Raw genomic sequence first — 15,961 nt, 5'->3', positions numbered from 1 at the left:
TAGCTCAGTAGAGTGCTTACCTAGTATTCATGAAGCCCAGGGTTTGATTCTGAGTATCATAACAGCACACACACACACACATACACACACACACACACACACACACTGCCACCATTACCACACCACCACCACAAAGAAATTATGTAGGAAAGGCTGAAGGCCAGTAAGTGACTGCCAGAGGAGACGGTGAACTCCAAGCTGTGTGTTTCAGGGTAGTCTGAAATCCCTGCTAGGGTTTCTGGACAGGGCATAGGTTAACATGCCCACGATGAAGCCGGGCGTTGGTGGCTCACACCTTTAATCCCAGCACTTGGGAGGCAGAGGCAGGCGGATCTCTGTGAGTTCGAAGCCAGCCTGGTCTACAAGAGCTAGTTCCAGGACAGCCTCCAAAGCCACAGAGAAACCCTGTCTCGAAAAACAAAAAAAAAAAAACAAAAAAAAAACATGCCCACGATGGCTAATCTTTGTTGTCAGCTTGACTACATCTAGAATCAACTCAAACCAAAGCATCTGCGCATGCCTGTGAGGGATTGTCTTGATTAGATCATTTGGAAGACCCACTTAAATATAATGTGTCTCACCATGATTATTGATGATGCCAGCATCTTCTGGTGGCGGCAGTCCATGCCAAGGACACGGAAGAAGGAAGTTTTTTCTTTTTGCCTGCCAGTTTTTACTGGCCAATTCATTTATCCTGATACGAAGGCATTCCTTCACTGGTATGAGAATGTACTTCTGATTCCAATATAGACTGAAAACCAACTAAGACATCCAGCCTCTTGGACTGAACAACTACCAGATTCCTGGCCTTCGTTGCACTAGGTGGGCTACAGCCTGTAAGTCACTCAAATAAATCATCTGCAGAATTCTATCAGTTCTGTTCCTTTAGAGAACCCTCACTAATACTACAGTCAAAAACGTTTCTTTTACTTTTAAATTCTTGGCATTTTCTGACTTGGGTCATAGAACATTTACCTGGAGAAGGCCCTGTAGGTTGTGCAGTGCTAGGACAGTGAGGGGAGAGTCATATAAGCATACAAGTCCTGGAAGCATAAACATGCTTCCAGGAAGACAGGAGACCTTAGCGTCTGCCTCCCAACTCCTAGTAAAGCTTACTTAAATCCTCACGTTAAAAGAACCTGGCTGAAAAACAAAACAAGCCAGTGAGATGGCTCAGTAGGTAAAGGCTCTTGTTGCCAAGCCTGAAAATCTCAGTCTGACCCTAGAATCCACAACGTGGAAGGGTCAAATGGGCTCCTTCAAATTGTCCTCTGGTCTCTGATACACATGTCAAGGCACATGTCCCTCCACTCCAAATGTACTTAAAGGTTTTTTTTTTTAAACAAAAGCCGGACTGTGGTGGAACATACTTTTAATTCCAGCACTCAGGAGGCAGAGGCAGGTGGGATCTCTGTGAGTTCGAGGTCAGTCTGGTCTACTGAGTGAATTTCAGGACAGCCTCCAAAACAATACAGAGAAATCCTGTCTCGAAACCGCCCCCAAACCGCCCCCCTATCAACCAGCAGAATGGGACCTGAGTTTTAGCAAATGTCCAGGTGATCTTTTTGTACACATATTGGAAAAGCACAAGTCCATACCAACCATTAAAAAGGTGATTTTATTTTGTTTTGTTTTTTTTGAGACAGGGTCTTATGGATCCCAGAATTACCTTGAACTCACTATTTTAGCTGAGGATGACTTTGAACTCCTGGTCCTTCTGCTTAAGGTACTGGAATTATATATGTGCACTATCATGTGTTATGGAACATTAGTTTAAGATGTGTTACATTCATTTATGCAGTAGAATATTTGTTTAATGATGCAAAGATGTGTTGCATTCTTCTATGCTGTATTTGTTTAACTCTGTAAACTGTGTCACTTAGCCTACCTAAAGCACCTTATTGGTCTAATAAAGAGCTGAACAGTCAACAGGTAGGCAGAAGAGGGCTAGACAGGGCTGCCAGGCAGAGAGAATGAATCTAGGCTGGGGAGGGGAGGAAAAGGATGGAGAAGCAAGAAAAGGAGGAGAGGAGGATGCCAGGGGCTAGACACGTAGTAAGAAGGAAAGAAATATATAACAGAATAGAGAAACGTAAAAAGCCCAAAGGCAAAACAAAGTTAAAGAGAAACAAGATAACTTAAGTTAGAGAAGCTGGCAAGAAACAAGACAAGCTAAAGCTTGGACATTCATATGTAAAAATAAATCTCTGTGTATTTACTTGGGAGTTGGTTGGTGGGCGCCCAAAGATTAAACAAATAACAACAAGACAACTAACTACAATCATGCAAACCCTCTTTTTAAAAAATGGAAATGGAAAAAAAATAAACAAAAACAAAACCCAAACCAAAGATCCCAGGAAGTCCTCATTGGTTGCTTCTTTTGCTCATGTTCTATATCCAGTTTGTTTTGTTTTGTTTTTCATGACAGAGTTTTTCTGTGTAACCCTGGCAGTACTGAAATTAACTCCTTAGATACAGCTCACCTTGAACTCAGAGAACTGTCTTTCTCTGCTTCCTGAGTTTTGGGATTAAAGTCATGTACTACCATTGCCTGGCCCATGTTCTACATCTTGACTATCACAAAGACAGGGGCTTGATGCAAATATATATCCTGAAACTACTTGTATCAGTACTGTTTGCAAACCATCTTTGTCCCTTGGATTACTACCTTAGTTTCAACTAATTTTTCTTATTCTGCCACTGGCAGAGGGAGATAGCACTCAATTTCGGTTGAGTAGCCTGAGCAATTCTCCTCAGAGACCTCTACTTAGATTTGATCAGGATGTTCACTTGTGCCACAGAAAAGTTTTCAAGACAAAACATTGTAAAGAAAAATTAGAGTAGCTGGCTGCTGGTGGTGGTGGCCGAGGTAGTGTTGCACACCTTTAATCCCAGCACTCAGAGGTAGGGACAGGTGGATTTCTGAGTTGGAGGTCAGCCTGGTTTATAGAGTGAGTTCCAGCACAACCAGGGCTGTTACACAGAGAGACCCTGTCTTGAAAACACAAACAAAACAAAAAAAGAAAAATAAAGAGTATTTTGTTGTACTGGTGACTGAACCTACAGGCTTGGGCAGGCTACGCAAGTGCTCTGCTACTGAGTTTACATCCCTGGTTGTCTTTGTCCTTTTTATTTTGAAACTGTCTCACAAAATTGACTGGATTGTCTTAAAGTCAGTTGGGAGCACTGGCGTGCCTTGAACTTGTGGTTCTTTTGTTTCTGCCAATAGCTGGGATTAAAGGACTGTGCTTGCTTTGTTGCTGCTGTTGTGTGGTTGCCGTTGAGACAATGTGGTGGACTGAAGGAGAACGGCCCTTCATAGGCTCATGTATCTGAATGTGTGGTCCCCAAGTGGAACTGTTCAGGAAGGATTTGGAGCTGTGGCCTTGTTGGAGATGTGTCATTGGCGGTGGGCTCTGAGATTCCAAAAGCTCATGCCATTCCCAGCTAGCTGTCTCCCTCCTACTTGCAGATCAATATGTGAGCTCTCAGCTTCTGCTCCTGCGTCTCATCTGCCTGCCTGCTGCTATGCTTCCCACCATGATGGTCACAGACTCTAACCCTCTACCACAGTGAGCCCCAAGCTAAATATTTTTATTTAAATTAAAAACAAGCTTGCTTCGAGGCCAGCCTGGTCTACAAAGTGAGTTCCAGGACAGCTTCCAAAGCCACAGAGAAACCCTGTCTCAAAAAACCAAAAAAAAAAAAAAAAAAAAAAAAAAACAAGCTTGCTTCACATGTCAATGCCAGTTCCCTCTCCCTTCCCTGCTCCCCTGGCCCGCCCAAGCTAAATATTTTATAAATATTTTATATGATACTTTGGTCATGATGTCTTATCTTGGCAACCTAAAAGTAACCAACACATACAAGGTATATTAATTTTTGTTTCTGTTATTCCAACTGAATGCCCTTAAAAAAGACAACTTAAGAGACAAAGTTGGTGTGTGTGTGTGTGTGTGTGTGTGCTTGTGTGTTCGTGTGCACACGCATACACTCCTAGTTCCAAGTCACAGTCCAAAACAGCAGAGAAGTCATAGCAGCAGGACCTTGAAGGAGCTGATTGCACCCACAGTCAAGAAGCAGAACGACAAATGCATGCTTTTTTGTGCTCAGCTTACTTTCTCTATTTTATATAGTCCAGGATCCCCTGTCCTTAGATCCCTAGCACCACAGAAGCTAGGTGTGTGGCAGACACCTACAATCCCTGCATTTGGGAAGAAGATGCAGGAACATTGAAGTTCAACGTTATTTTGGTTATCTAGTAACTTTAAGGCCAACCTGGGCTATAAGACAAACTGTCTCAAACAACAAACAACAACAATAACAAAACTTAAAACCAAGGAATTAAGCTGGACATGGTGTCTCATGCTTATAATCCCAGAATTTGGGGAGCTAAGGTAGAACTTCTGTAAGCTGTGGGCTATCCTGGGCTATATAGCACATTAAATCTATATAGAGAACTACCTCCAAACAACAAGGAAAACAAAAACCCAAACCAAACTGATGGGAAAGTCCTCTGTATATGTCAATAAAGCATTGTTGGCCAATAGGGAAGCAAGACAGATGGGACTAGGAGTCGAGGAGGACTCTGGGAAGGAGAAACACAGGGAGTCAAGATGTAGCTGCCATAAGGGTAAGAAGTCCAAACCTTTTCTCCAGTAAGAGAAATACTTAGAATTACAATTATGGGGTAGCCGGGAGTTGGTGGCGCACGCCTTTAATCCCAGCACTCGGGAGGCAGAGGCAGGCGGATCTCTGTGAGTTCGAGGCCAGCCTGGTCTACAAAGTGAGTTCCAGGACAGCCTCCAAAGCTACAAAGAAACCCTGTCTCGAAAAAAAAAAAACCAAAAAAAAAAAAAAAAAACAAAACACTTATGGGGTAAATACTTAAGTCAGAGCTAGCCAGTATAAAACAAGCAACGCCAACAGCTTCATAATTAATACACCGTCTTGTGTGTTATTTGGGGACTACAACGCGGCAGACTGGTGGGGAAAAACCAAAGCTGCTGGCAAGGAAAAGGCTTCTCTCAACACCAAACCAAAGCAAAACATAAACAAATCCAGAAAACTGTCATTCTCGTTACCCACAAGAATTCTGCCCACCACAGTGTTCCTTTTGCTCTTTTATGTCATGTATTTTTGATTTCTTAAAATTTTGTTACATGTGTACAATTGCTATCACAGTCAACATGCAGAAATAGTCTAGCTACAAAATAAATGAGGTTGCCGGGCGTTGGTGGCGCACGCCTTTAATCCCAGCACTCGGGAGGCAGAGGCAGGCGGATCTCTGTGAGTTCGAGACCAGCCTGGACTACCAAACGAGTTCCAGGACAGCCTCCAAAGCCACAGAGAAACCCTGTCTCGAAAAACAAAAAACAAAAAACAAAAAAAAAATGAGGTCAGTCTGAGCTACATGAGGCTCTATTTCCAAACAAACCACAAATAAACAAAACCTGTAATTAACTATCTAACCTACCAAACAAAACCTAAACCAAAGCTTGCTAGGTTAGGCATGGTGGCAGGATTTCCTTATGGCTATAGAACACCTACTGTTATTGCAGAGAACCTGAGTTTTATTCCCAGCACCCACATCAGATTACTTACAGCTGTTTGTAACTGAAGCTCCTGGGGATCTGACAACTCTTTATCTTTGTTTGGGTGTCTATTGCTGTGAAGAGACACCATGGCCACCATAACTCTTGCCTGGAACTCACAGAGATATGCCTGCCTCTGCCTCCCGAGTGCTGGTATTAAAAGCATACGCCACCAATGCTTGGCTTCCACCGTAACTCTTATAAAGGAAAACATTTAATTAAGGTGGTGTCTTACAGTTCAGAGATTCAGTCCATTATCATCAAGGCAGGGAACATGGCGGTGTACAGGCAGACTTAGTGCTGGCTACCCCTTGATCTGAAGGCAACAGGAAGTTGACAGGTAGTAGGTGGTATCCTAGGCATAGGAAACCTCAAAGCCCCTCTATAGTGACACACTTTCTCTAACCACTCCAACAAAGCCACACCTCCGAATAGTGCTACTCCCTATGAGCTTATGGGGGGGGCAATTACATTTAAACTACCCCACCCTCTGACCATTTCATACACGAGAACATATAAGTAATCACAAATAACACTGGACGTGACGCCTTTAATCCTAGTATATAGGAGGCAGAGGCAGGTGGATATCTGTGAGTTAGAGACCAGCCGGGTTTACATAGCGAGACCTTGTCTCGGAAAAAACAATAATAATAATAAAAAAATCCTCCTACAACAAAAAAAAAAATTCTCCTACTAAGTTTCCTACCATCCAGGGCTCACTATAGTTCTCTGCTCTCTAATAATAGGCTTGGTGATTATAACTACACTTCATGTAAATCTATTTGGTTTCACTTCTGCAGAGATTTCTCAACCTTATTTTTCTTCTCTGCTCTGTTCTTTCTTCACAGCACTTACATAACACCGTGTATTCTCTATCAATTTCCAGAAGCCTCAAGTGAGCTTATTGCTTTATCCCTGGGTTCTAGAACAGGGCCTGCTGGGCACATAGTTTTTTAGCACATTTGTTGCTTGACAGGACGAAGGGGAAAGGGAGCGACGGTTCTACTGGGGCTTTAGTTTTACTCCGTGCAGTGTGAGCGCCACCTCCCGGGAAACCAAATTTTCTCGGGAACGGAGGAAGTGAGTCACAGGACAGTAGGATGGGAACAAAAGATGGCCGCCAGCGGGAAAAGCTGGGGAGGCGGCGGGGGAGGGGGGGTCGACAAAAACAAAAACCACACCCAGTGCCGGAAGTTAAATCCTGGAAAGAGTGCCCCCTAGAATGACATCCTACTCACTGGAGGAAGCGTGGGGCTGGCGGTGTTCCACGGAAAGGGCTCTCCTGAATCAGAACTGCACGAAAAGGTTCCGTGCGAGCAGCTGCTCGGAACCACGTGAGACCAGGGCGCGTTTCCGGTGCAGCCGGAGTAAGAGAGACCTGGCTTCTGAAGGGGTGAGAGGGGTTCGAGTGCTGAGGGAACGTTGAGGGCCTAGGTAAGCGGAGTGGGAGGTGAGTGCTAAATAAAGAGAAAGGGGTGCATTCTCTGAGAGGCGTTCAGGAAGACCGCAGCCTCGACTGTGGACAGGTGCAGACCTGTCCACTTGACACGTAGGCTCGCCTTTGTCCGTGGCCGCAGTTCCTGTCCCACTGCGCCGGCAGGGCTGTGCCTCACTCTCCTCCCAGTGACACGAGTGTGTGTGTGTGTGTGTGTGTGTGTGTGTGTGTGTGTGTGTGTGTAGAGCTTTTCATGGGGGCTGTTTCTGTTATAGTAGGCCGTTTCTTAGGATTCTATGCTTGCTCCACATTCCTTCAGAGATTCTCCAGCTAGTCTGCAGGTTCTGTCTGTCTTTGGAAGGCATGATTGGCCGTTGAAGGCATCCTCTTTGCTCCTATTGCCTTCGAGGTCCTGTGACTTGGAATCAAAGCAGGGGCTGGAGTAGATAACTCTTTATGCAGGTCACAGACCGGGGAGGTGGGAGAGGGGAGGAAGGCACCAACGGAAATGATCATTAAAAGATTATGTATTATTTATTGTATGTTCGTTTGCATGCATGCCTTAGCACACATGTGAACACCAGAAGACAACTTTGTGGAATGGGCCCGAGGGATCAAACTCAGGTTTGTGGTACAAAAACCTTTGCCCACTGAACCGTCTAGCTGAGTCAGGCTCCATTCTCAAGGTCTCAAGGTATAAAATTAGAGGTTAACTCACGTTTAGACAGCCAGAGTCAGGAGCCGGTGTCTCTATTCTCTTAGGTATTGTCTTTCAAGGTGGAGTCGCCTTTCATCTTGTGGGATTGTGTTCCCTGAAAATGGAAGGTTCTGGAATGATGCTCTCCAGGTGTCTTCCTTCAGTGATGATGTCCCATGTTAGGAATTGTGCTGTGGGTATCATAAGCCACCGTTCATTGAATATTCATTGCACTTTCCCCCAGTATATAGTTTAATAAATGTTAATTGCTGTTCTTACTAATGAACCTTCAATTTTCTTGTCCTTTGTTCTCTGACAATTTTATACATGCATGTAATAGTCACCCCCCCCCATTACAATCTGTTGAACTTCTTCCCAGGGAGTCACCTCCTACCTTCACCTCTTATGGTTTTTTTTATGTTTGTTTTGTGTGTGTGTGTGTGTGTGTGTGTGTGTGTGTGTGTGTGTGTGTGTGAGAGAGAGAGAGAGAGAGAGAGAGAGAGAGAGAGAGAGAGAGAGAGAGAGAGAGAGAGAGGGTCATGGGTGGAGGAGTTAATTAATTGCTGGAGCAGTTTACCCATGGCTGTATCTCTGAAGAAGATGATACCCACTCAGGCAGGGGTAAGGCCTTGGGCCTATGCGTCCCTCCCCATCTACGATGGCGTATAGTCATTGTATCTTCTTTGTTGGTTTTTGAAGTCTTATGTAGCTCAGTTCAGGTTGGGATCACTGACGTGGGCTACCACGCCTCGCCCACTACACTCAGTTCTGTTTTCATCCCACTTTTTTCTTTTTTGAGTCAGGGTCTTAGGTTGCCCAGGCTAGCCTGGAATCCTTTGTCCTTTTGCCTTAGCCTTCCTAGTGGTGGGATTATTGGCATGTATCCTCAGGCTTGGTTTTCCTCATTACATCTTAAGGTGTATCCCAAACTGCATAGGGCTGGGAAATCACATTCTTTGTATAATGAAGATGGTTGTTATGACATAGTCTCTAAAATTCTTGTGGGTTCTAATGCTGTAGGCCACACTGTGTTGAATCAGATATAACTTTCAGTAGGAAAACCATATCATTGCAGTTTCCCCTACCTGGTATTATGAAAAAAAGGGATGTCTTTTTGGTATGTTTTTTACAGATTTATTTATTACATATACAGTGTTCTGCCTACATACCAGAAGAGGTCATCAGATTGAATTATAGATGGTTGTAAACCACCATGTGGTTGCTGGGAATTGAACTCAGGACCTCTAGAAGAGCACTCAGTGCTCTTAACCTCTGAGCCATCTCTCTAGTCCCTGGTATGTTTTAGTTTTACATTTCCCTTTTTAGTTCTATCAGAGTATCAAGTACACAGAAGCTCAATAGGAACTTATGAAATCAAGTGAAATAGAAATTACATTTCTTCTTTTGAGCCCTTCGCTACTTTAGGATCAAAATTCATTGATCCCAGTTAGCTGGGCAGGGATTGGGATTTTACTGGAGAGACTTAAAGTAGACATAATATATTAAATCCAGTTTTAGGAGAGAGTAATCTGATTGAGAAGGATCATGATGAGGGTAGAGATTCTGTCCTGTTTCATTCCCCGCTTATCTCTCCAGGACCATGGCCAACAGCGAGCGCACCTTCATTGCCATCAAGCCTGATGGGGTCCAGCGGGGGCTGGTGGGCGAGATCATTAAGCGTTTTGAACAGAAGGGGTTCCGCCTTGTTGGCCTGAAATTTATGCAGGTGAGTGGATCTTACATTTCCTGTTTTGGTTCTTTGGAATATAGTAGAATGTTGCAGAGTAACTTCTGTGTTTGCTTTGTTTCCTGTCTAGACTTCTCCATGGTAGGGTGTCCTCTCAGTGACTAAGCATGTTGGCTGAAGCTTGGAACAAACCAGATCATTTGGGGCTTTCAAAAATAGTCTGTCTTTCCCCCAACTTTGTAGAATTCCACATATTGCTGCAGAACTGTAATTTCTGACTCAGCTCTGGGTGTTTTGGAGTTCTTGGTCTCTAGCCTCCTAAACGGATAATTCTAGAAACTATCCTTCCACCCCCATGCTTTACTAATTACTACCTGATAGTGCCTAGCATGAATCAGGCATGATACATGGGGCTTTGTGGGGAAAGCTGCAATTTGGCTTGTGGGGCGCTCCTGACAGAACAGAGAAAGGAAACAGTTCTAATACTCTTGGTGAGCCTCCTTTCTGAGTCCTGGGATTCTGTGCATAAATCATCCACTCAAATAACAATATTCCAGTAAATACCAAGGATTGGTTGGCCTCTCCTTCCAGAATGTTGGGATTAAAGGTATGTACTACTGTGCTCAGATACACTGTTTTTTTTTTTTTTAATTTGTATTTATGTGTATGTCTGTGTGCCTGCTCGTGTGTAATGTGCACCATATATGTGCAGGTGAATGTGGAGGCCAGGAGATGGTATCAGAGCCCCTGGAACTGGAGTTATAAATGGTTGTGAGCCACCTGATATGGGTGTAGGAACCAAACTCAGGACCTCTGCAAGAGCAGCAAGAGCTTTTAACCACTCCTCCTCCTCCTCCTCCTCCTCCTCCTCCTCCTCCTCCTCCTCCTCCTCCTCCCCCTCCTCCCTCCCTCCCTCCCTCCCTCCCTCCATCCCTCCTTGCTGAGATAGGTTCTTATGTTTCCAAGGCTGGACTCAAATTCACTATGCAACTGAGGATGACTTTGAATTCCTTGATCTTCCTGCTTCTGACTCCTGAGTGCTGGGGTTATAGGATACTTACCCTCCCCCCCCTTTTTTTTAATTTAAAAGCTTTTATGTATATGGGTGTTTTGCCTGCATGTATGTTTGTGCATGGCTTGTGTAGCTGGTGCCTGTGGAAGTCCAAAGGCGTTGAATCCCTCAGAACTGATTGCAGATGGTTGTAAAAATGCCATGTGGATGCTGGGAATTGAACCTGGGTCTTCTTGATGAACAATCAATGCTTTTAACCACTGAGCCATCTCTCCTTTCTTTAGCAAAATTATTTATTGCTGTATGTAGGTAGTTTAGAGGAAGGTACATCTGGAAATTACACAGTCATTGCAGTGGGCCTTTATATCCTTTGAATACATGTCAGGTGTCTCTGGGAGATGGCCAGGTTCAGTTTAATGCTCCTCTAATACAGACTACCTTCCTTGTTTCCATCTAACATTTTAGTTGAGGTATTTTCTGGGAACAAAGAGCCATTGAATTGTTACTTTTCCTTTCTAATAGTGGGTTCTTTTTGTTGTTGTTTCAAGACAGGGTTTCTCTGTATAGCCCTGTCACTGCTCCCCTCTGGTAGGGTAGAGGATGAATCTAGTTATAATGGCCCCGCTAGCTGTGAGCTCATGGTTCAGACATCAGGAAGAATGGAGGAGAAACTAGCTTGCTGATTCTTAACGGCCTGGGGCCAGTTCTCACTGTCCGTCCTTTGACAGGCTTCAGAGGACCTTCTCAAGGAGCACTACATCGACTTGAAGGACCGTCCCTTCTTTACTGGCCTGGTGAAATACATGCATTCAGGACCAGTGGTTGCCATGGTGAGTATTTCTGTGTGGGATGTTGATGGGAATGACTCATTTGGGTATAGAACAGAGTGAGTGTTGCATTTCCTGTGCTGGGTGCCAGACTCTCTTTGTTGCAGAGGAAACAGGCTAGTGGGATAGCCGGTTAGGATGAGAATTGGCTCTCTGACGCACCAAAAAAAGTTTACATTTGCTTGCCAAGCTGAAGACCCAGGACTGGAAGAAATCAGGAGAGATCTGCTTGATTGAATTCCCATGGAACAGAGGGAGCTTGGTTTATTACAGTACCATACCATATACTTATTCAAGAATGAGCTTGCTATATTTATGCCAAGTGCCTTGTTTTCATTCTTTCTTTCTGAAAATGGTTTATCTTAGTATGTATCCCAGCCTGTATCTTATAATTCATTATGTAGCTCAGGCTAGCCTCAAATAGTTCAGGCTGGCTTGGAACTTTTTTTTTTTTTTTTTTTTTTTTTTTTTGGTTTTTCGAGACAGGGTTTCTCTGTGGGTTTGGAGGCTGGCCTGGAACTCACTTGGTAGTCCAGGCTGGTCTCGAACTCACAGGGATCTGCCTGCCTCTGCCTCCTGAGTGCTGGCTTGGAACTTTTGATTCTCCTATTTACAGTGTATTAGGATTACAGACTTGCATCACTGTACCAAACAGAACTTTGGTTTTTTTTTTTTTTTTTTTTTTACAAGACAGGGTTTCTCTGTATTGTTTTGGAGGCTGTCGGTCCAGCCTGGCCTCGAACTCACAGAGATCCGCCTGCCTCTGCCTCCCGAGTGCTGGGATTAAAGGCGTGCGCCACCAACGCCTGGCTGTTTTGACTTTTTGAGACAGGGTCTGCCTTAGTTGCTGTTCTTTAGCTGTGAAGAGACACCATGACCCCAGCAACTCTTATAAAAGAAAGCATTTAATTGGGGGCTTGCTCATAGTTTCAATGTGTTAGTCCATTATCATCGGGGCAGGCAGCATGGTGGCGTGCAGGCAGACTGGTGCTGGAGAAGTAGCTGAGCGTTCTACATCTGGATCTGAAGGCATCAGGAAGAGTGAGCCATTGGACTTGGATTGAGCCTTTGAAACCTCAAAGCCCAGGGCTGGAGAGATGGTTCAGGGGTTAAGAGCACTGCCTGATATTCCAGAGGTTCTGAGCACAATTTCCAGCAACCACATGGTTGTTCACAACCATCTATGATGAGATCTGGTGCCCTCTTCTGGCATGCAGGCAGAGCACTGTATATATAATAAATAAAAAAAAAAAAGAAAGAAAGGAAGAAAAGAAGAAACTATTTCAGAGGTAGAATAAAAAAAAGGGGGGAAAAGAAACCTCAAAGCCCACCCTGGTGACACACTTCCTAATCCTTCTTAACTAGTGCTAAGCATTAGTTTAGCTTATGACTAAGTATTCAAATATATGGGCCTATGGGAGCCATTATTCAAACTACCACATTCCATTTCCTGGTCCCTTTAGGCTTATAGCTATATCATAATGCAAAAATGCATTCAGTCCAACTTCAAATGTCTCCACAGTCTATCACAGTATCAGCACTGTTTAAAAGTTGTTTCTCTGTAGACTCATGGCATTCTCTTAATTTTAACCCCCTATATAATCAAACTAAAAAAAGCAAATAACCAACTTCCAACATAAAATGACACAAAATATATATTACCATTCCAAAAGGGAGCAGCACAGTGAGGAAATACTCTGGACCAAATCAAGACCTAAAACTGGGAGGGCAAACTCCAAACTGTGTGTCCATGTCTCATGTCAAAGCACTCTTCAGATCTCCTACTCCTTTCAGTTTTATTGACTCAGGACTTAGCTCCTGAGCCGGTTCCACAATTCTTACGCAGCTTTTCTTGGCAGGTCTCCCATGACTCTGGCATCTCCAACATCTTGGGGTCTCCAACACAGGGTCTTTCTACATAGCCCTGGCTGTAACCTGGGACTCACTCTCTTATGTAGACCAGGCTGGCTTTATAGACCAGGCTGGCTTTACCTGACTCTACCTCTGGTGTGGTGGGATTACCTCAGTGGCAATATTTAGCATTTAAAAAGGCTGTCACATGAATGAATCTGGGGAGGATAAGAGTAGGGGCAGGGTGACCAGCATCCCTAGTCCTGGAACAAGTAGGCATTCTGTCCAGTGAATGAGAGGACCCAATTCTGGTGCCTTTTTCTTTTGTTTGGAATCACTAGATGGCAGGTTTTCTACTGAGTTTTTCTTCCTTGACTGTGTCTTCTCTTGTCCTTGGAGGTATGGGAGGGGTTGAATGTTGTGAAGACAGGCCGGGTGATGCTTGGAGAGACCAACCCTGCAGACTCTAAACCTGGGACCATTCGAGGAGACTTTTGCATCCAAGTTGGCAGGTAAGAATCGGTGTTCTTCACCTTTTTCCAAAATCCAAGTTAGTTGCTATAAGAATTTGAACCTTTGAGGCTAGAAATGGACATGATACCATCTGCAGGCCAATTTATTTTTATTTTAAAGATTATTTATTATGTATACGGTGTTTTGCCTGCATGTATGCCTGCAGGTCAAAAGAAGGCACCAGCTCTCACTACAGATGATTGTGAGCCACCTTGTGGTTGCTGGGAATTGAACTCTGGAAGAACAGCCAGTGCTTTCAACCACAGAGTCATCTCTCCAGCCCCCTATTTATTTTAACTTTTTTTTTTTTGGTTTTACGAGACAGGGTTTCTCTGTATTGTTTTGGAGGCTGTCAGACCAGCCTGGCCTCGAACTCACAGAGATCCACCTGCCTGTGCCTCCCGAGTGCTGGGATTAAAGGCGTGCACCACCAACGCCCAGCTACTTATTTTATTTTTTACTTTTTCTTCATGTATATGGATAGTTGCCTGTATATTTCTTGGTGCCCAAGGAGGCTTGAACAATGCATTGGATCCCCCAAAACTGGAGTTACAGATTAACTGTGAGCCTCATGTGGATGGTGGGAACTAAACCCAGGTTCTCTGGAGGCCTAGCCAGTTCTTAAAGTCATCTCAGTTGTTTTGTTTGTTTGGTTTTTGATATTTTGAGATAGGGTTTCTCTGTGTAGCCTTGCTGTCCTGGAACTAGTTCTGTAGGCCAGACTGGCCTTGAACTCACAGAGTTCTGTCTGCCTCTGCCTTCCCAATGCTGGGATTAAAGGCGTGCGCCGCCGGGCGTTGGTGGCGCACGCCTTTAATCCCAGCACTCGGGAGGCAGAGGCAGGCGGATCTCTGTGAGTTCGAGACCAGCCTGGACTACCAAGTGAGTTCCAGGACAGCCTCCAAAGCCACAGAGAAACCCTGTCTCGAAAAAACCAAAAAAAAAAAAAAAAAAAAAAAAAAAAGGCGTGCGCCACCACCATCAGGGAAGTTTAGTTGCTTTTGAGACAATGTCTTAAGTATGCTAGCTGGCCTCAAAATGGCTATCCTTGAATTCCTGAATAGTCTTTTCTTTCTCCTTCCTTCCTTCCTTCCTTCCTTCCTTTCTTTCTCTTTCCTTTTTCCTTTTTCTTTCTCTTTCTGTCTCTTCTTTGTCTCTTTTCTTTCTTTCTTTTTACTTTTTGAGACAGGATTTCTCTGTGTAGCCCTGGCTGTCTTGGAACTCTATCTATAGACCAGGCTGGCCTCGAACTCAGAGATTCTCCTGCCTCTGCTTCCTGAGTGCTGGGATTAAAGGCTTGAGCTACCACTTCTTGGCTCAGGTCACTTTTAAATGGGAGTTTTGTCTTCCTGCCTCTGAAGGTGGAGGCTGATTTGGAGGCCCCCCTGTGTTTGCTTGTCTTCATTCCATTGCCTATACCTTTCTTAAATGTAGAGTCTGGCCAAAACCTTTCTGAAGACTCACACTCTTCTGTCAGGGTTTCTGGGAGGGTCACTTACAGGAAGTCATTCTATGATGTTTTTCTTTTGACGTGTTCTGAAGTACAAGGCACTCTGGCTTTTCTGCTGCCATGGCTTTCTGGTCTCAGCAGTGGGAATACAGGGGACTGTGGGCAAGTTCATCTTTCTGGTTTTGGTAATGATGCAGTATCTCTCCCCACCCAGGAACATCATTCACGGCAGCGATTCTGTGGAGAGTGCAGAGAAGGAGATCGGCTTGTGGTTTAAGCCTGAGGAGCTGGTGGATTACAAGAGCTGTGCACAAAACTGGATCTATGAGTGACAGGAGGGCACCTGCTTTCCCCCTCTGCTTACCCCTGTTCTTACAGGCAAGGGACCAGCAACTCTAGAATTCCGGGAACTTCCTTTGACCTGGAAGGAACCTCTGGGAGCTGTGACTTCCTGTGCAGTGTTAAGTGCCACTGGTTGATTAAAGTGTTTCATCTCCAGTATTGGGTCAGCTAGCTACTTTGTATTGCTGTATGATTTTGCATGCCTTACTTCCTCCTCAGGCTCCTGGGTAAGCTGAACTGACAGGATGTAAATAGTATGCAAATTACTTACATTGACCTCACACACACATAGAGACTCTTGGTTGTCCTTGTGGTTTGAGCCACCGTCCTGGGACGCACAGATATTTCTTTGCCTATCTTTCTTCTTATCCGCTGCACCCCTATTCACTCTTGGCAGTGAGCCAGTGAGGAATGTCTGTGTGAGGTCCATAAAACTGGGCTGCGGACAGAGGATTCATCAGAAATAAAGATGCCAACTCAAGCATGTTAGCTCAGGCCTGTAATCCCAACACTCAGGAGACAGAGGTAGGAGGATTATAAGTTCCAGGCCAGC

General features: G+C 44.5%; 1 protein-coding gene across 3 annotated transcripts; it reads left to right on the top strand.

The window, feature by feature from the left end:
• The first annotated feature begins 6,836 nt into the window (after nucleotides 1–6,836).
• Nucleotides 6,837–15,564, top strand: LOC106021590 (nucleoside diphosphate kinase A). 3 transcript variants are annotated; one of them, XM_040749502.1, is made up of 5 exons: nucleotides 6,837–6,987; nucleotides 9,323–9,452; nucleotides 11,154–11,255; nucleotides 13,503–13,615; nucleotides 15,281–15,564. In XM_040749502.1, exons 2-5 carry the CDS (start codon nucleotides 9,327–9,329, stop codon nucleotides 15,396–15,398), a joined length of 459 nt encoding a protein of 152 aa, XP_040605436.1. In that variant the 5' UTR covers nucleotides 6,837–6,987; nucleotides 9,323–9,326; the 3' UTR covers nucleotides 15,399–15,564. The 3 variants fall into 3 exon arrangements, with proteins under 3 accessions (XP_040605436.1, XP_040605435.1, XP_040605437.1); XM_040749501.1 differs by having other exon boundaries at nucleotides 6,873–7,028; XM_040749503.1 differs by lacking the exon at nucleotides 6,837–6,987 and adding an exon at nucleotides 7,020–7,044.
• Nucleotides 15,565–15,961: the final 397 nt, after the last annotated feature.

This window comes from Mesocricetus auratus, unplaced genomic scaffold (assembly GCF_017639785.1).
Source record: "Mesocricetus auratus isolate SY011 unplaced genomic scaffold, BCM_Maur_2.0 Super-Scaffold_100007, whole genome shotgun sequence".
NCBI classification, from domain to species: domain Eukaryota; kingdom Metazoa; phylum Chordata; class Mammalia; order Rodentia; family Cricetidae; genus Mesocricetus; species Mesocricetus auratus.
This window is presented reverse-complemented; position numbering and strand designations above follow the sequence as displayed.

What these genes read in the sequence shown, in the direction of transcription:
- LOC106021590 (XM_040749502.1), top strand. Translation starts at nt 9,327, where the DNA reads ATGGCCAACAGCGAGCGCACCTTCATTGCCATCAAGCCTGATGGGGTC. An exon ending in TTGGCCTGAAATTTATGCAG is followed by an intron (nt 9,453 to 11,153) that starts GTGAGTGGATCT and finishes GTCCTTTGACAG; the next exon opens with GCTTCAGAGGACCTTCTCAA. An exon ending in CAGGACCAGTGGTTGCCATG is followed by an intron (nt 11,256 to 13,502) that starts GTGAGTATTTCT and finishes TTGTCCTTGGAG; the next exon opens with GTATGGGAGGGGTTGAATGT.